Source organism: Coffea arabica, chromosome 5e (genome assembly GCF_036785885.1).
Source record: "Coffea arabica cultivar ET-39 chromosome 5e, Coffea Arabica ET-39 HiFi, whole genome shotgun sequence".
In the NCBI taxonomy this organism is placed as follows: Eukaryota; Viridiplantae; Streptophyta; class Magnoliopsida; order Gentianales; family Rubiaceae; genus Coffea; species Coffea arabica.
In genome coordinates, this window is record NC_092318.1 from 38,424,310 (window position 1) to 38,444,081 (window position 19,772).

At 33.9% G+C, this 19,772-nt stretch overlaps 2 protein-coding genes across 11 annotated transcripts; one reads left to right on the top strand and one right to left on the bottom strand.

The window, feature by feature from the left end:
* Nucleotides 1-878: 878 nt before the first annotated feature.
* On the bottom strand, nucleotides 879-13,347 carry LOC140006544 (uncharacterized). Of its 8 annotated transcripts, none has more exons than XM_072048618.1 (9): nucleotides 11,569-13,347; nucleotides 9,976-10,150; nucleotides 9,100-9,215; nucleotides 6,987-7,046; nucleotides 5,318-5,465; nucleotides 4,812-4,878; nucleotides 2,233-2,304; nucleotides 2,039-2,104; nucleotides 879-1,297 (listed from the first exon to the last, which is right to left on the bottom strand). In XM_072048618.1, exons 1-9 carry the CDS (start codon nucleotides 11,795-11,797, stop codon nucleotides 1,163-1,165), a joined length of 1,068 nt encoding a protein of 355 aa, XP_071904719.1. In that variant the 5' UTR covers nucleotides 11,798-13,347; the 3' UTR covers nucleotides 879-1,162. The 8 variants fall into 8 exon arrangements, with proteins under 8 accessions (XP_071904719.1, XP_071904726.1, XP_071904725.1 ...); XM_072048625.1 differs by lacking the exon at nucleotides 9,976-10,150 and having other exon boundaries at nucleotides 9,100-9,190; nucleotides 11,569-11,722; nucleotides 11,811-13,345; XM_072048624.1 differs by lacking the exon at nucleotides 9,976-10,150 and having other exon boundaries at nucleotides 11,569-11,722; nucleotides 11,811-13,344.
* Nucleotides 13,348-14,906: 1,559 nt separating this feature from the next.
* On the top strand, nucleotides 14,907-18,369 carry LOC140006542 (BTB/POZ domain-containing protein At5g17580-like). Of its 3 annotated transcripts, none has more exons than XM_072048608.1 (4): nucleotides 14,907-15,612; nucleotides 16,206-16,311; nucleotides 16,389-16,458; nucleotides 16,612-18,369. In XM_072048608.1, exons 2-4 carry the CDS (start codon nucleotides 16,277-16,279, stop codon nucleotides 18,232-18,234), a joined length of 1,728 nt encoding a protein of 575 aa, XP_071904709.1. In that variant the 5' UTR covers nucleotides 14,907-15,612; nucleotides 16,206-16,276; the 3' UTR covers nucleotides 18,235-18,369. The 3 variants fall into 3 exon arrangements, with proteins under 3 accessions (XP_071904709.1, XP_071904710.1, XP_071904708.1); XM_072048609.1 differs by having other exon boundaries at nucleotides 16,213-16,311; XM_072048607.1 differs by having other exon boundaries at nucleotides 14,907-16,311.
* Nucleotides 18,370-19,772: the final 1,403 nt, after the last annotated feature.

Sequence of the window (19,772 nt, forward strand, 5' to 3'; positions counted from 1 at the left end):
TTTGCAAACTTTTGCATTCGAATCCCAAAAAGAATTTTTTTTTTTTAAAATGGTGTCCTAGATGTGGCGACACTGTTAATTGATAATTTGTGGTATCTCATGGGATGTACAGCTATATATACCCAAAAAAAAAAGGTACGCTTTTTGCAAAAGTCAATACAAATGGCCTTTGCAGTAAAGAGCCAAAATTTGCCATCCAAGCGAACCTTTGCCACAAAGATTTCTATTTACTTCTCTTGCGTATGTACCTCATTTTGTATTTCATAATTTCAGCAGCATTTTTGAACAATTGACTAACCATAATATATTTCAAAACATACTTTTTAAATTTATGATTTTCTAATATTTTCATTATCAATTAACACTGTAGTCGAAATATTGGCACTCAGCATTGTAACAGACCTCTCATTATCATTGCCGATTTTTTGACCGAATTTTTTTCCCCTTCTTTTGGTGGAATAATTCGATGAATTAATTGCTTTGGCGTTATTTATCCCAACTTAGCTTTGTTGAACTGATGGGAATACTGAGAATCTTATTTTAGATGAATTAACTTCAATAAGAATTGCCCAAACAAATTGTATGTTATTGTAAATTGGTTTCTCTGACAAAATGAAGCATAGCAAAGGATTGTTACTGCATACGCTTTATCTAGAGAAGAGGCAAACTCATCTAATCTTATTTTAGATGAACATCAGATTGAAGATTTCTTGGTGCTCAATATATATGTATATGTGTGTATATATATATATATATAGACATGTATAGACACACATCATGATTCCAACATTAATGGAAATTCTCGACAAAGAAACAACATCTTTATATTTTTTGACCCTTAAAAAATCGTTTTGAATTAGGACAAGAAGATGCAAAAATGAGCAAGCAGCAAAATTAGCACGTTGTTAAGCTGTTGCCTGCAAAACTCCCCCCAGAGTAAAAAAAATACAAGATGGTCACAAATTCTATAGTACAGTCTATATTGATATCCTTGTCATCTCTATTTTGCACAATAAAGCTGTCGCTGATACGCAGGTAGGAGCTGTAAAGTCACAGGTGGTATTGAAACCCTTTTGGCATGAAGGCAAGCACAAAAGAGTCTTTTCTGCACCGAATTGGGGTGAATATATCCTCGACAGATTGAGTTCAACAACAAAATGTTTCAATCAACCTCTTTTTCGGGTCCAACGTACATAGTACAACATGCTGAAATCAAGATAAGTGTACAGCCAACTAGTCTACCAAATGTTGGAACTATTCTAGATAAGCTCATTCCAAGCAATTGAGTTGAAGCAGCCTAATAACAACACCAAGGAGAAGGAAAGAGGATGCAATTAGCAAGAGATATTGTGTTAGGTTTCAAATGCAGTCGTGTAACTAGCATGAAATTAGGATATCAATTCAGCAACTATAATAATTATACAAGAGCCCAACAAATTCCAAATTCCAAACTCCATCTAACTGCTAACAACAGGGCCTTTAACTGCTACACTGTTAATCGTGGTGTTTGAACTAACTAACAACTTCCTATTAGCTAACACTTCTTTCCCGGCTTGTAAATTGCGGAGCGGATTAGAAATCTAACACTTCCATAAGACACTATCACAAACATGAAAGCATACAACTGCATATTTTTCCCTTTCAAGGATTCTCGTAGATATGAATCTCGAGTATATGTGGAGGCATATGGAAAAACTCATTAAGTCAGTGTTATTACATACTGTCAGTACAACTGATCAAATGTTGCATACTGTCATTAAGTCAAAGTTATTATCCAAAAAATAAGAAAAAAATCATTAAGTCAATGTGATCACATAACTACTTACAGATACAGGAGAACTCCCACAATAATAGGCCAGTTTGTTTCCACCTTTTTTTAATATATAAATTACCAAAGCCATAAAATGTATCATGACATCATCAGAAAGACACTGCATGTTCCTAACTGAATGTTACCACATAGAGAGTGAGACAGCTGGTATAAAAGAACTGCATCATATCCAGACTAAATGGTACAGTATGAAGCACTACATAATACCTGAAGATACAGAATATTCACAACTTTGCTGGTTTTCTCAAGCTGAAGTGCACGTGCTACAGTTATCTGAAGAGAGAAAAATGTGTCAATGGGCATCCAAGAAATAGTTATGATCAATATTCAGCCACAATTCGTTTTCAGATCAAATTTTGAAATTCAAACAATGTGAAAGGATTAGAGCTTCAGAGAGTGACCTCTGCCAAGAAAGCTAATGAACCAAGTATCACCATCAGAAGAAGAGTATAAAAACCAGGAAGCACAAAACCCTACATGAGTACACGAAAAAGAAATAGTTGTAAGAAAGCAAGATAAAAAATGATACATCATGTAGTTGGTAAACAGCAGATGTCTTTTAAATCAGTGCAATGTCTAAAACACGCAAAAGAAGCACACATCAGACGATCATTTACATACTTTTGTCCATGCCATTCGAAGCAAAAGATTACAAATTACAATCTTTATTCAACAAAAGAACCTAAACCAAGAGATATGATTAAAAGCTCGTGTCATCTTAATGCTTAATTCACTTAGAGAATAGAAAGGCTACAGCATTTACCTACGGAGTAAATATATATGGCCAAAAGACTCCACTTGTACATTGGATCTGACCTTTTACATTTTCTTGCACATAAAAGGACCTTCTAAACAATTTTCACAAGATTAAAATGTGCCCATAGGTATATCTATCTCAGGATGACAATCGACAAGCAACAATAGATTCTGCTGTTCGAGGTTAACCCGTGACCATGTAAGAATTACAACTCCAACAATCTACCTTTTTTTTCTTTTATTTGCACTTGCATTTTCTAATCTTTTATGTGGCAGTATATGTTGGCTTTCTAAATTACATTCAGTAACAAAACCATCCCATTAGTACCTTATACAATTTGATTTTCTAGTCAAGTTGTTGATTATATTTGAACTCCAACTTTCATATTAGCTTTATCAGTAAACAAAGGCATAAGATTATCTGCTGATAAACTTCCTTAGAATTTTGCTTTTACTTGAGTAGTTTATGCCAATAAAACTAAATAAGTTTGAAATTGCTATAATCTGTTAGGCAAAAAGGAAAAAATAGACTACCAAGCAAAGCCACAATAAAACCAAGTAGATCCAATGCACTCATCAGACAACCATAGTAGAAGCAACATTTTTTGTATGATTTATTGGGGTCAGGATTCTATAAAAAGAAAGTAAAAAAGGAAAAAAGCTCTTTTGTAATTCTTCTCCTTATTTCTGTCCTTGTGATGGCAAGATATAAGCTGCATAGTTGAAAGGAAAAACGCCGGCATTCAGGTCTGTTGAAAAGTTAATAATATTGTTATTACCACTGCTTGAGGCACACTCCATTTGTGTGCTACACAAGGGTGTGCTAAATAAGCAGAGAGAATGTAATTGTTGATTTAGGAGGTGATATATAGTCAATCTAGTAACTCAAAACCAGTAAGGAATTTTTTGAAACCACAAAAAATGACATGACACTAGTCTATCTTCAGGCTATAGATAGAGTAAGAGAAGATTATTGAAAGGAAAAGTCTACAATAAGTCTTTTTAATGAGATTGTATGTCCTAAACCTAAATGAAACATGAGATTGCATGTCTTCACAAAAGCACAGAATCTTTTTGAGGATGACGGCAGATAGGAGTAATCATCCCAAACTCTATGCCCAAGCCAAGAAAGTGTATATTTTGGACAAAAGAAACTACATGAGCAATAAAAGTGAAGGGGACTGAGTCTTGTTATGCAGGAGACTAAACAGACTATTCCTTCTCTCTTACAGATACCTTAGTCTCTTTTTTTCCACGAAGGGGATGAAGGGGGTTAACATACCGAGCTATCCCTTCTCTATCATTTTTTTGTGAGTTCTGAGCTCCTAAGCACCTTGCTATAAAGTTCTTAGGGCTGTTTAAAGTAGCTTCCATTCGCTCATTGTTATTTCCTAATGCCTTTAGTGCATGGACTGATATTATACAAAAAGCAAAAGAAAAACAGTACTTCCCTAATGAGAGCCCCAACTAGAATACAGTGGTGACCAAAATATCATAAAAAAAGCAAAAGAAACTTGCAAAAGCATATAATAAATAAATAGTATCTATAAACAGCTTGAAACCAATAATGAATTACCTCTACTTTTCAGTTTTAACATTAAAAAAGGCATGGGCACATTGTAAAACAAGACAAATGGAGAAAGATAAAGATACTCAGTTGAATATTTTTTTTTTAAATGCGTTTTAGGAGATATCAGTTCAAATGAAACCTGAAAATTGTCAGCAACTAATGGCACAGAATAATCACTTAAAAGTTTAACTCATCCAAACGAAATTGTGTTAAACAACATATATGAGAAAGTTATACACCCTCATTACACAAAAAGGAACTACATTTCTAGCAGCCGTCACAATTACAAATCACGCACTAGAGCACATTGGTAACATTAAAAAGGGAGTAGAAGCACCTTAGATCTCTTGAAATTTCATATGAAAAGACTTGCACCACATTCACCACCTACCCAGTCCCCAAGTGATTTAAGTCTCAATAATTTTTTTTTTTTTTTTTGACAGTCACAACAAGTCATGGCGCAACTAGATGCAATAGCTTTCAGATAAGCAAATAATTGCAACCCTTTTCAATTTAATTTGGAAAACATCATCATTTCAAATATCCATAAACTTGCATGTAATAACACATCTAGGCAATAGCTCATAAAGAAACATGAAATGAATGATACAAACATACAGCAATAAGAAATTTTAACTCAAATTGCAATCTTACTTCAAAGATGAATGCACATATTGCTGCAGCAGGAGTGGCAAATAAGCCAAATGCAAAGACAGTGAGTCTGAAACATCAAAAGAAAACTATCAGAAAAATTGGGAACAGATAAAAAGGCCAATTATGACATACCCACTCATGTAATTTGTATACTTCAAAGGTGTCCAAGATGAAAACTAACATCACAATTTGTTTGGATGAATATCACTGGTCTATCTGATTAAAGCCTCAAACCAAAAAGACAAATAACAGTTCTCAATGTCATAGGAAAGCAACTCTAGTATATTTATTAATGTAAGAAGACAACCAAAGGAGCAAAATATACATTGATAAATAGGACCAAAAGTTTTAGAAATGTAACTTTATTAAATGGGGTAAACCAAAGTTCTTTTCTCCCTCCATTTCCCCACTAGTCAACTATACTCATCCCACCCATCTTCTGAAGTGTAGGAAGTAAATATGTACAAATCAATCAATGAACCAGACAAGCAAACCATTGATCTTACAAAGGTTGATCAGCTGCCTTAGCTCCAGCCCTTATAAAGCAGTAGCTAACTCCGCCAACTGTTGATGAAACTAAACCAACTAGAACTGCATATAAATGATTACTTCCCTTGACATAAGAAATATTTGCTTCTCCAGCTTCAGTTGAGCCTGCCACAAAAAGTTGGACAAATGACACTAATAACAAACAATTCAGTAATGCTAAAGCAGGACATAAGGTATCTGATTATACTATTAGAACATCAGAGGGTGCAGAAAAATTTTATCACTCCTCTTATTTATGATCCCAAGGAAAATAGTAGAGGACAATGAAAATCCTTAAATGGTTTTATGCCTATGGTGGTAAAACTTATTTTAGAAGGCTTTAAGATATTAAAAATTTAGGAACTTGCTAACTAGTTAAAAAGTATAGATGGAAATAGTGCTCTTACAAATATAAATAATAACAGCAACCAGAAAACTAGAATTTTGAGAGAAGCTTTGCAGGATAGTTGCTAATTAACAGGGAGATCCTGGGTAATTTCTGATTTTACAGCATTTCAGATCATTGTACTACTAATTAGAGTATAGATTTCTCTTGCATAGTAGCATAGACCTTTAAAATTTCCATGAATACCATAGAAAAAACTAATGCTTTCTTGACCTTTCATGGGTCAACTACCAGAGAATACATGGCAATCCTCTGCATAGCTTTCAAAATGAAATGACAAATGACAGCTCTTCTAAGTGTTGTGGCAAAATATCAGTCAGGAAATTGTAAGCTAGGAAAAATAATCACCGATTATCCGCTGCTTTAGCAAAATTAATGGTTTGGAATTGAATTCAAACAGGAATCCTTTGGAGCAAACATGCCGAATATATTCCTAACCCTGAAAACATTTACATAAGGATTAAGGACAGCCTAAGCTAGATTAGCTTCAGCTGGGTAATGTTATCTTTCTTCTCTTTTAAAGGTAGTTCACTTGCAACAATTCAGAAAGGAGATTTGTGATCTTAGTGGTACTCTAGTAACTGAACATGGACAAATGGAGACTGTATAAGCATTTGAGCTGTGTAAAGAGATGCACTGGCAAGTTAGGACAGTGCCATAGAAGTATCTATTACTTCTTGCATTTAGTATCCCAGTTTCACGCTAAAGTTTGTCAAATCTTGATAACAGCTTGAACTTTTTTTATTTCTTTCTCTAGAACTATTTCCAAGATCCAGCTTATTCTTATTTTTAATTAAAAAGCAATTAAATATCTAGCTTCCTTGAACTCTTGGATGCTAAATTTGAGGAATAAAATGGAATTACCCATGTCAAAGATGCATAAGGATTGCATAGCTAGAAATATTTTGTATTCTGATAAGTTGGCATTAAGATAAGGTTTGAAGATCCATGCACTAAGTACACTAAGCTTTTAATATGTCATCAGGCTTTTACACTAGGCAGAAATGACAGCTGCAAATATATCTTTCCATATATTTAGAGAAATATGCTTACTTGACTCAGTTTAACAGGTTGTGTTCTGTATAATGTGATCATTGTTATAGAAGTTGAAACAAACATAAGGAAAATGAAAATGCAGGTACATGGGAATATCGATACTCAAAATTAATAAGTTGCATTCCTTCTTCAAGAAGCCAGTCTCATAGAATTACATAAGAAGCTCCACAAACTCGCTTGTTTACCTTGTATGTTGAGCACTGGCCGGAAGATAAAAAGTACGCCAAAGAAACTGCAAGCAAGACCTGTAGAGTGGGTCAAAGTAAACACAAAATGAACAAAAAAGAGGAATACAAAATAAAAAGAATATTTATATTTAAGGGACACAACAAGCAAAATGAAAGATAAGATATAGCTGGAACAGAAGATAGAAAACTTGAAACCTCTTTACACCCAAAGGTGAAGTAAAAATTGGAAATGACGAACTTGTCTCCTACAGTCTTCCAAATGACCCAACTAACTAGTAAACACTTCTAATGCACTGTGATCTTCAGATTCAACATAGGCAACAAGGATATGGTTAGACATCAAATTCGGAATGAAAAAGCAGCAATGTGAGCTTGTCCCTAATTATGCTCATTCCTTCCCTAATTAAACACCCCACTGTTGCATCAATAATGATCTTACTAACAAAACTTCTAAAACTTCTTGGCATTCATGGTGTATTTTCTGAGCATTAAGGTAAGACATCAAATTCGGAATGAAAAAGCAGCAATGTGAGCTTGTCCCTAATTATGCTCATTCCTTCCCTAATTAAACACCCCACTGTTGCATCAATAATGATCTTACTAACAAAACTTCTAAAACTTCTTGGCATTCATGGTGTATTTTCTGAGCATTAAGGTAACATTGACCTATTTTATCTTCCAATTTGCTTGTCCCTGTGGAATGGCTCTTACAAGAAACGAGATCTTGAACCATTTGTCCAATGAAAAGAATCTTTGGGGCATGCTTTAGATTCCTATATAACAAGAGGACCAGCTTTCTGATTAGAGGCAAGCAACATGGGGAAGCATATATTGGTGAGTTTGATGATTCAGCCTAAGTAGGAGGATTAATGAATGATGAATTATCTGTTAGAGGCCCAGTTGTTAAAAATCTAGTAATTCAGCTGCTTGATGCTAAAGCTGGTTCGGGAGTTGAAATAAGGAATCCTACAGAAACTTGTCCTCAAGGTGCCTCCCTGGAAACAACGGACGCTGAGCCTTAATGAGAGTTCTTATTGGAGAATACTGCATCACATGTCAATAAGCAGAAGACCTGCATCTGCTGCCCTTTGCTCTTAAGAATGTTTTTCGTTTGGTTTTAGCCACTAGAAATCAAGTCTTCTATAATCAACAGAATGAAGCAATAAATTTAAGGAAGAGTAAGTTTACTGCAAACATTGGCTAACTTCAAAAAAAACCATGTTCAGAGATTGGAAACAGTTTTGGGTTATGTAATGCTGTCACAGTATATTAATGATTCCTCTAGCATTGAGCATGGTTTCCAATATAACTGCATCAAAGATATTTCAGAAATTTTGGAAGTACTTTTTATGTATTTTTTAGGTTTGGCATGTAGTCCACTTGGATTAGGTTTTAAAAGCGCAAATATATTTGGGGTTGGAATCAAGTCCTATCAGCAATCGATAAAACACCAAGGATAACTTGTTGCTAAGGCACAAAAGTCAACCTCAATCAGATTTAGCTGGTCTCAACAATATTTCTCTGTGTAGTATCTGATGCCAATGTCCCAAGGTAGGGCATCCCAAATGCTCCAATTAACGATGACCCTTCTTGTAGCTATAATTCAAGCTTTGCAGCCATTCTTTTAGAGTGTATGATGTTATTACAAGCCTAATGTCTTTAGTATTTAGGTCAAACTTCGCACTTACCTGTTCTTTAGAGCTAATTCAAAGCTTCATTTTCCTCTTTTACCAGAAGAATTTCAATACTCAGAAATCCGATATTCCTTAATCTTAACCAATGAAGATTGCATAATTTCCTTAACCAACTTCGTTTTTCAATTAGACCGTCTAAGTCGTACTAAGTAGTACTTGAAAACTTTTCTCAATGCGTCTTCAGGAAATTTTCTACTTCATGGAGAACTTGTAAACTTTTCTCCTTTTCTCTTCAAAAGACCTAGTTGTGTCCAAGGCCTACTAAGCAGTACTTCTAGACTTTTATCCTTATCTCTTCAGATTACCTTCTACTTCCAACAGACTGATAATTGCAAATAGGTTTGCAGTACATGTAATAGTTGCCTAAATTACAGATATATTGTCACTGTAGAATGTCTAATAACAAAGAAAATTACCTCCTATTTCTGCAATTTTTAACTTCTCATGCAATATGACTCTTGCAGCAACTGCAGCCACAATTGGAGTAGTAAAGTTCAACATGATTGCCTGAGAAAGAGGTACTCTTTGAATGCTGAAAAGGAAATTAGCTCACACATTGTCACAAGTAAATCATCAAAGTCCACAAACATAACTCACCAAAAAAGAAAAACCAAACGCATGGAACAGCAGAGTAAAATAAAAGAACAAAATATTTAATTATGCAAATGAGAACATCAACCCCCCTCCCCTCCCCCCCCCCCCCCCCCCAAAAAAAAAGAACTAGCTCTGACGAACAACCCAAAAAATAGAAGAGAAAAGAAATTATATAACGGCTAAAAATGCTGCAAATGAGTTCCTTAGAAAGTCAAAGAATAGAACATGAGCAGATTTATTATCATTCCAACTGCCAATAAGGGTGATCTAAGTGCTACTTGAAAAACTGAAAGCAGCGTTGTAACAGATACAGTTTTTGCATAGTGGTGTGTAATATTGTGTAAGCTCAAAAGCTGTATTTGACAAAACAAAATAATTTAGCATGTGTACATCTAGAAAATGTTTAAGAACCAGAAAGTAAAAATGTAAGATAGATAAAAATATAGTGGCTTTATACACAATCTCAAAAGCACTCTAAGTTCTGCAGACAAGACCTAAAAGAAGCACTTCTGTAGCAACAGAGTATAGATACAATCTGTAATAAGTCCTCGGAAAAGGCTAAATCATGCTTCCACTTATTAAAATGATGTATAAACTGCATGGAAGAGAAATTTACAATAAACAAGATCAGCAGCTGAGCTTACTAAGTTGTTAGTCTGACCAAATGCAACTCAATTGGTTCAAGCATTAGAACTCACCAATAAATAAAACTCAACAATGAGAGGTATCCCATGAATGCTCTTAGAACCAATAGTTTTCTGACACTTGATGTACCAAATATTGGCTGTCTGCTTCTTTTCAACCATACAAACGACAAAATCAAAATAACTGTACATCTGGTAAATGCCATCTCAAAAAGAGGAATTGATTGAGCTGTCATTAAGGATGAGCAAAACGATTTATTCCATTAGAATGGGCACAACTTGAAGCATGGGAAGAGACAAGACATTACATGCCCTGAATGAAAAGATTACCCTGTCATTTTAATGACGAAAGATGAAAGTATAAAAGGACCCATTTCAATTAGAGATTCATATCAAAGTAAATAAAGGGGTAATCACGAAAACTCAGAACGAATGCTACATAATATACTTCTAAGATTTACCAAAAACCACCATTCTAACATCTAACTCTTTGCTCTGATTAAAAATCTGTATTGAGTTTCAAGATGGACATTATCGTGGTTGAAGCTAATATTGCAGAGCTGACCAAGCACTAAAAACAGAAAAATCTGTAACATGGTGACTTATAGAGCCAGGGCACCGTAAATCTTGCAGATCCATGGTCCAATTTTAAATGGAAAGCAGCATATTGAACTTGAAACATTTCTCACAATTCTCAAATATGTAAATAGTTGTTCAGCTTTAGCTGAAATGCCCACATTTGCATTAATTAAGCAGAAAAAAGAAAAGGATGTATTCAGACTTCTAAACAAAATAAATTAACTAGTAAAAAAAGAAACATTGCAATTATAGAGGAAAAAAGAGTAATATCCAGTCAATTCACCAAAGAATTGTCAATCAGTTAATTACATTTACTAAGACAAAAATTTAATGATTTATTACTTCATGAAAACATCTAAATATCATCTCTTCATATAATGGTTCAACTTTATATTTCTAATTGGATATTTTACCATCCAATTACTCTATGTATTATGGTCATCAAAGGACTGGAGAATCCATTAGTTTTGACAAACCAAAAAAGGATTTAACTGAAGGAAATCTCAACGTAAAGGAGATAAGAGGAAATCTCTGGCATAATTAAGCTTATATATGCCTTAAATGTCTTTGACTCTTTGACTCCTAAGACCACTATTTGACATCACCATAATTTAAAGCTATGCATACAATATTTTCCATGGTCGAGTGGGGGACATAGTCAAAGAAAATACAGCCAGTCATGGAGGAGAGGAGGGAAGCTCCCATATTTGAAAGATAAGGAACCTTCAAGCCCGAATCATGTACTCCACCTTTTCAATTGAAGGCCCAAATTTTCATCTACATAGTTCGGAAGGATTAGCTTTCACTCCTTACATTGATCACATAAAGTTATTAATGAGAGGACAAATCTTCACCAATCTCTTTCTCGTAAAGGAAGATGTAATTGGCCTCATGTTTATTCACACCAAGAAAAAAGATGATAACTAAATAAATCACACAAAGCTTATAATTGAAACCACAGAAATAAAGATCTCTCTTCAAAGTGCTAAGCAACTAACAACTTGTTCAAAATAACTTTTTGTTTGATTGAGAGCTATTATTCGTAAATTGAATCAGTGAGTTACTTACCAGTGAAAACATCTGAAAGAACTTCCATGATACAGTAGATAATAGATGATAAGGCCATGCATAGCATACCAGAGTACCTAGAACCATCCCATATCCAAACGGTAAACTGCACGAATGGTGATGTCTCTGTTTCAGCCAATCTTGTTATTTGCTCCTGTAAGATACTAAAAGTAAGAAATATAATAGCCTTTCCTATGTTTAACCAACATATTTGAAGCAGAACAAGCATAAGTGATTCATACCAATAAAACTATGGCCAGAAACAATTTACTTCTCTGGGAAACCAAATTAGCACATGAAATACTAGCCATCAACCAGATAACAAATTCTACCCACTGATGCATTCTGAACAAGACTAGAAATTTTTTTTCTTGATATATGTGTGTAAATTGGAATAAAACACAAGAATCAAGCAGCAGTACAATGCCTTTACATGAGAATCCCAACTCAAGAAAATTAAAAGACAATAAAAACTAGACAGCCAAAACAAAGACTTTTGAAGCTTCAATTTAATCATAATGATCAGCCAACCACTAAATACTCATCCTACTGCAAGAATTGATACTTCCTATTTCAGACAGATGTAACTTTGACTCATCATATTTTCAAACAACATCAGAAAACTATAAAAAAAAAAAATCAAAGGAAAACAGTAACAGATACAAAAGAGCTACTTATAGCATTCAATTAAATTTAAGGAGAAAGAGCAATATCCCAAATCCACTAGAAATCTAACACCAGTCATGTAAAACAAAGAGAATGATATTTCAGTAGGTAATCAAGTTCTTTTAAGTTATGTAGAAATAAGTGGCAAATAATGCCGTTACTCCCCTTTTCCAGTAAGGGTTTTGGTCAGTGAATTGTAATTAGTGTTTAGAGTTAACTACAGTAAACAATCACCAGCAATGACAGAATAGTCTATTTGCCCCTTCAAGAGTACTAACAGAATTAAACAGCTGGGACAAGATTAAAAGAAATTCAGATACTTGGGCTTCCATCTGAGGAGGTTAACTGTCATTAATGTTCTCTCCCACTTAGAAATTGTCAATTATGCTTCCTAAAGTATTGGAAGAAAACCAATAAAGTGAACAAGTTCCATGGAATTTCCAATGGGAAGAATATAAACCATCTCATCTTCATCAATTTCTCAGCTCAATCTTCAGCAATTCCTGATAATCTATCAAACTTAGAATCACTTGGCCATAAAATCCATCTTACTAAACCATCCACCGATCCAGCATTTGATACTACCAGATATTCATCGTCTTTCAAACAGGTAAAGTACTGGATCTAAAACCATTCCCTTTCAAATAATAATCAACCCTTTTTTTCAAACAATCAACCTTATAATAGCACAAAACTTTGATCGCCAGCTCAACACAACTAACCAAAAATCGAAAATTAAGTAGCTTATATTCAAAGCTTTGAAATTTCATCCTTTATCACAAATAAATAACTATTACATATATTTTCCTATTCATAAGTAGTTTCTCAAGAAATATAATTGACAGTGATCACCCAACAACAAAAAGAATACGATTCCAGTATAAGCAAAGTCAAGTCTATGCAATTTTAAGGAGTGAAGTTCAACTTAGATTAGAAACATATCCGAATTTCAAATACTAGCTCCAAAAATCTACTATACTAAGCTCGGCTTGATCAAATAAATAAACATTTTTTTCCGTTTGAGTAATTAACTATCTATAGAACATTATTTCTACTGTAAATTACACAAATAAACAAATGTTTGAAGCCAAAAAAAAAAAATTCATAAGAAGGAACCATATAAAATTATAAACTACCAAAATTACCATGCTATATTCGCCACAAAAAAAAATAAAACAAAATAAAATAAAATAAATCATGGAAGTCAATTTCATTTTTTGTTTTCTTTTCTTGGAAAAAAAATAAGAATCTTTGTGGTCACATTTTCAAGTTTGTGTCCAACCACATTAATATTTTGTTGGTGATAATTGGTGGATATATCAATTTTGCAAGAAAATTAGTTTGTTAATTATATTTCGGAAAATAACTTAATTTTTTTTTTAAATCTAGCTAACGTTCTAGTATGGCTTGTAGAACTTTTCTTGCTTCATTTCTTATTTTCTTCTTGGTTTTATCCATCTAAATCTTTCAGAGATTTGAAAATAACAGAAAGGGATAATTTCAGAAACCTCCCCTGAGGTTTATAACAGTTTCACTGCCCTCCCTTGAAGTTTTCAAAATATCATTAACCTCCCTTAAAACTAATGTTCTTGTAACAAATTAGTCTAATTCAAAAAATCAACAATAAAAAAATGATTTCAAGAGTAAGAAGAATATTTCATACCAAAAATACCCCTTAACTTATTACTAATTGGTTATCAAAAGGAAGTATTAGTTAAAAATAGATAATAAAGACTAAACCCTAGCATGAATGTAATAGAATTTAGTAATAATAACCATTTTCATAGTACTATATAAAATAACAAAATCAAAGTATTGGAGAGGAAAACTTATTAATTTGGAATCAAGATTTATGCAAAAATTTTCTAAACTCTTATAACTAGTTTGGGAGCTGCGATTTGATGAAAAAAAATGTGATAAAAAAGACACTCTTTCTAGTATTTGGGAGTTTTTAAAGAACAGCAAAGGATGAAAAGCGTCTAATTTGGACGAATGAGCTCCCATTGTTATGACTACCAAAGTTTTCCGCCCAAATGCAGGCGGAAAGCATTACAAAAGCCAAGAATGCCTAATAAAATTTTTCTAAATGCCAATTTTGTCCTCAAGGGTATACTAAACAAATTTTTATTGACATATATACCCAAAATCATGCCTTTTCCTACTTTAATTCTCAAACAATATTAAAAACTCTTCTCTTCTTTTCTTTCATAACTTAACATTTCCCATGTTTTTTTTTCTAAGCTAAACATTCAAACTAGCTATTAGTATCAAAATTTGAAAGATTTTGAAAAGGAATTGAACAAAACAAGTATGGCCTTTATAAGAAAAAAATCACTATAGATGGCAAATGATAAAAAATATGAGTAACTCTTATATATACTAACAGTGTATACACTATCACGGTTCGATGAATGATATTTGCGCAAAATTTGGGTTTCAAATTTAGATTCAGATTATGTGTCGTGCATCCAATGGTAAAAATGCATATACTGTTAGTGTATAGAAAATGAATAGAAATTTCCATCATTTGTAATTTAAAAAAAATACAACTCTCAAGTAACGTTTGGATTAATAAAAGGGTATGATTTTAATGGAAAAGCAAATAAATCAAAGTAGAAAAAAAATTTTCTAACCATTTTGTTTGGATTACTTATACAAAGAAAATAAAAGAAAGACCAAATATTTTGGAAAAGAAGGGAAAGAATAGATTATGTGCAGTTACATTTTATCCATAACTTAATAAAATCTAATTGTAAACATATTTAATACTTTACCCTCTTTTGTGTATTTTCATATTCATCTTGTTTTTCTTATGAAAAAATTATGAAATAATAATATTTAATCAGAATTTTAATCTTTGTTTAGGAGAAAGAAATTATAAGAACTACTAAAATATAGAAAAAGAATTTTAAAATGCTAGCAATTATCGTTATAAAATTTAGTATTCAAGATTTTCAATTTTTTTATATTCAAAATCATGGTTAATTTAGTACAAGTAACTAAATTGTTTCTCTCCATATAAATACGTAATATTTCCTAAGTTGTAAGGATAGTATAGTCATGTCACCATTTATGAGATAAGCATTGGGTTCCAAATGACTAATAGGGGAGGTAAGTGGTATTTTCAAAACTTCAAGAGAGGGCAATGCAATTATCAGAAACCTCAAGGAGATTTCTGAAATTATCCCTAACAGAAATCCTGATTTTTGGGTTGAACGTTGGAAGAGTCAAACAGTAGGATAAACATTCACATGTTATATGTTCATCTACACTTATATGTCTAGTAACAATGAAGAGAATTCTCAGCTTTCACAAAATATGCAAAACTTTTGTGTTGCTGCTGGATCTAGTACTAAGGTGAAAAAGCCCTTCAAGAAGGTACTACCATTATTTTCCACACCTTTATTACTTCACTATTTTCCAAAATTTTCCTCTAGTTTACCAATTTGTCTTTTTAAAACGTGGTTTTGGGGAAGTTTTACAGTGCATTTTGATGTCTATTATGACACGCATGTTTTATTGGTTATATTTTTTGCTGGTGCAATTATTGGAATTGAATCACAAGTTGCAATGGTCTTTTAGTGTGAGTGATGATCATACTTGGCTTTAATTTGACTGAGTTACACATTAGGCTGCCTATAGCCATTGAAAACTGTTCTTTACATCATCTACAGGATCTTTGTTGTTCAAAATAAGCACTAAATTTCATGATTATGTAGCTAAAAAGTTTATACCGTATTCAATGTAACACTGATACCAGAAGTTATTTAAGTTTCAATTGAGCATCTGTTGATTGAAGTATGGGCTGGAAAACTTAAGTTATGGTTACTGCATTACATATCACCTCAGATGCACTGTTGTTGCTTCACAAATATCTGTATATTATTGCAAATGAACCAAGTTAAGAACATACTAATTTGTTGTATTACTGGAGAATAATTTGATCTCAGGGTTTCAAGATTTTTGTCTAGCTTGCAGATTTGAATAATCATCATCTCCTTGTTCTGGAACCAATTTGTTGTATCACTGGAAGCTATATATAATGGCCACCGGGCAGTTTATAGATTCTGCAACCAGGTAATAAGTTAAGGACCATACCCTTCTTTGTTAATCTAGGAATCAATTCTGTAAACCATTTTTTCTTCTTTGATCAGGAAGTCAAAATCTAAAGCATCATCAGAAGTGCAACTTTGTGTTGATGGTGTACCTTTTACACTAGACAGGGTAAGAACATCCTCTAGATGCAGCCATTTCGCTTCCCATTTTTTTCATCCTCTAATTGGTTAAGGAAATCTTGTCTTTTAAAGGCCCTGATTTAGATATCCCTTCTGCTTTGTTTAAAGTTTATATAAATCTGATAGTTGTTAACTGTATTAGGAACTTCTGGCTTCTAAATCATCAAAGCTAGCTGTGTTGCTCAAAGATCATCCAAGTGAGGATCTCACAAATGTTCTTAGAGATGCCCCTGCTGACCCAGAAACATTTGAGCTAGTTGCAAGATTCTGCCATGGTTACGAAATCAACCTGTCAACCGAAAATGTCACGCATGTTGCTTGCCTAGCCCACTACCTTGGAATGACTGAGAGCCACTGCACCAATAATTTGTTCAGCAAGGCTCTGGACTTCTTTGAACACCAAGTTGTTTCTAGTTGGAACAAATCCATTAGAGCCCTCAAGGCCGCAGAGGATATTCTTCAACAAGCAGCGGATCTTGGCCTGGTTGGTGCCTGTGTCGAATCAATAATCTTAAAGGCTTTGGAACATCCACATCTTCTTGGAGAATCATTCAAGGACTTGACCTCCAATGATGAAGGAGAGGACAATGAAAATTACTTCAGGCCAAATGTGCGGAGGAAACTCTTTGCTTTGGAATGGAAATCTGAAGATTTGTCAATATTGTCTCTCAGGCTCTATGAGCCCATCATTGGTGCAATGATTGAGCGGGAAATCCCAGCAGAATACATAGCTGCAGCTGTATGTCAGTATGCAAAAAAGTGGGTACTTTTCAGCATGAAAGAAGGGGATGATGGTTCAATTTACAAGAAAAGTATCCAGAGAGAGATAATTGAAGCAGTGGAGAGAATGTTACCAAATGCAAGAGGACTAATACCCTGCGCATTACTATTTGAAATGCTACGGTCTGCAATAGCCTTGGATGCTAGTAACGAGTGTAGAAATGGATTTGAAATCAGGATTGGGAAGCAATTAGACCAGGCGACTGTGAAAGATCTCCTGATACCTTCTCAAGGATATGCCAAGGAAGAACGGTATGACACAGAATGCGTGAGGAGGCTCATGAAGAATTTCTATCGCAATTATACTGGAAAAGATGGACATGAATTGATCACAGTGGCAGAACTTATTGAGAACTTTCTGATTGAAATTGCTAGTGACATAGACTTAAAGATGAGCACATTTATATCACTTGCTGACTTTTCACTTGCAGCATCTAGAGGAATTCTACAAAATTCAGATGGAATGTACAGGGCTATAGATATCTACTTAGACAAGCATAGATATCTGACAGAATCTGAGAGAGAAGAGGTATGCCACCTGTTGGATTGCAGCAAGATGTCTCCAGAAGCTTGCTTACATGCTTCAAGGAATGAAAGATTGCCTGTGAGAGTAATGGTGCAAGTGCTATTTGCAGTTCAGTTGCAAATGCGAGAGACTATGCCAAAGGAAATCAAGGGATCAGAGGAGGGGAGATTATTTTTAAAAGGGGCAGAGGAAGAGGAAGAGGAAGAGGAAGCAGCAACAAGGGGTTGCAACAGCGAAGAAGAAGTGATCAAGGCAGAGATGGAAAAGATGAGCAGCAAAGTGTTGGAACTGGAAAGAGAATGCGATATGATGAGAAGGGAAATCCTGAATGGTAGCTGCAGGAAAGCTAGAAAAGGAAAAGTGAACATGTGGAAAGAAATGAAGAGGAAGTTAGGATGCATAACCAGCATGCATGATTGCAACTGCCATGTCAAGAAGAAGAAGGTCCATCCAAAATAGGAATGCAAATATCAGCTTTCTTTCTTTGTACTCTTTTTCCTTATTCTTTTGTTTTTTTGACTTGAATATGTCTGATAGGATATTTCTGGAGATTGCTTATTAATTGATGGGACGACTATGAATGTTCTGCTCTAACTAGACCTTGATCTTTTGGCAGTTCTAGTTTAAGTGGTTCTCATTTCAAGTTTCATTTTTTCAATTATTTGTTGCTAAGTCAAAAGTTATTTTCTACTTCTTAGATTATGTTGGAAAGTGAAACTATGTAATTTTCCATAGTACGGCACAGCACCTGTGATGATACAGATTTTTGTTGGTTATCATTTCCTGCATCAAATGTGAATGCAGAATTAAGTTCTTTTCTTCTAGTGTTAAGGATGGTTGGTGGCAATAGAAAAACCAAATGAAGCCATGATCTGAGTTTCAAGCAAATTGTGCTACCTGTTCTGCAATATTGCACCAAGTTTTTTTCCATTGATATTTTATGTAGCGTTAATCATGCTTTGCCCTCTCAACGCAATACGGAATCACCCTTTATCATTCCAATATTGGATATATCCACTTTGTTCCCCACCTCCTGCCTTTTCTTTCTCTTTTGGATCTAACGTCAACAATCTATTCTACTCTTATGCTAGAGGGGAGAGCGTAATTAGACTTGTACGAGATTGGAGGTGAGTTTTTAAACCAGACAAGTGTATTAATGCATTTTCTAAATCTTATGACGAAAGGAAGTATTATACTTCCCGCTAATGCACGAGGGAGGGCAGACCAAAGCCCAATGGTTGCATGTATACACTTTGTCACCTCACTTGGGCAAATTTTTAGAAATAATGTAAAAAAAAGTCACAAATTTAGGGGGAAATGCACACCATTTCTTCATATAGGGTCACTGCAATTGAGCTATGCAGCACCTTGACATATCATTTCCTTTTTCATTTTTTTCAACACCATTTGCAAACTTTTGCATTCGAATCCCAAAAAGAATTTTTTTTTTTTAAAATGGTGTCCTAGATGTGGCGACACTGTTAATTGATAATTTGTGGTATCTCATGGGATGTACAGCTATATATACCCAAAAAAAAAAGGTACGCTTTTTGCAAAAGTCAATACAAATGGCCTTTGCAGTAAAGAGCCAAAATTTGCCATCCAAGCGAACCTTTGCCACAAAGATTTCTATTTACTTCTCTTGCGTATGTACCTCATTTTGTATTTCATAATTTCAGCAGCATTTTTGAACAATTGACTAACCATAATATATTTCAAAACATACTTTTTAAATTTATGATTTTCTAATATTTTCATTATCAATTAACACTGTAGTCGAAATATTGGCACTCAGCATTGTAACAGACCTCTCATTATCATTGCCGATTTTTTGACCGAATTTTTTTCCCCTTCTTTTGGTGGAATAATTCGATGAATTAATTGCTTTGGCGTTATTTATCCCAACTTAGCTTTGTTGAACTGATGGGAATACTGAGAATCTTATTTTAGATGAATTAACTTCAATAAGAATTGCCCAAACAAATTGTATGTTATTG

What these genes read in the sequence shown, in the direction of transcription:
- LOC140006544 (XM_072048618.1), bottom strand. Translation starts at nt 11,797, where the DNA reads ATGCTTGTTCTGCTTCAAATATGTTGGTTAAACATAGGAAAGGCTATT. An exon ending in TATGTGCATTCATCTTTGAA is followed by an intron (nt 2,305 to 4,811) that starts GTAAGATTGCAA and finishes GTACTCATGTAG; the next exon opens with GGTTTTGTGCTTCCTGGTTT. An exon ending in TGAATATTCTGTATCTTCAG is followed by an intron (nt 1,298 to 2,038) that starts GTATTATGTAGT and finishes TGTTGTTATTAG; the next exon opens with GCTGCTTCAACTCAATTGCT.
- LOC140006542 (XM_072048607.1), top strand. Translation starts at nt 16,277, where the DNA reads ATGGCCACCGGGCAGTTTATAGATTCTGCAACCAG. An exon ending in TTTATAGATTCTGCAACCAG is followed by an intron (nt 16,312 to 16,388) that starts GTAATAAGTTAA and finishes TTCTTTGATCAG; the next exon opens with GAAGTCAAAATCTAAAGCAT. An exon ending in TACCTTTTACACTAGACAGG is followed by an intron (nt 16,459 to 16,611) that starts GTAAGAACATCC and finishes TAACTGTATTAG; the next exon opens with GAACTTCTGGCTTCTAAATC.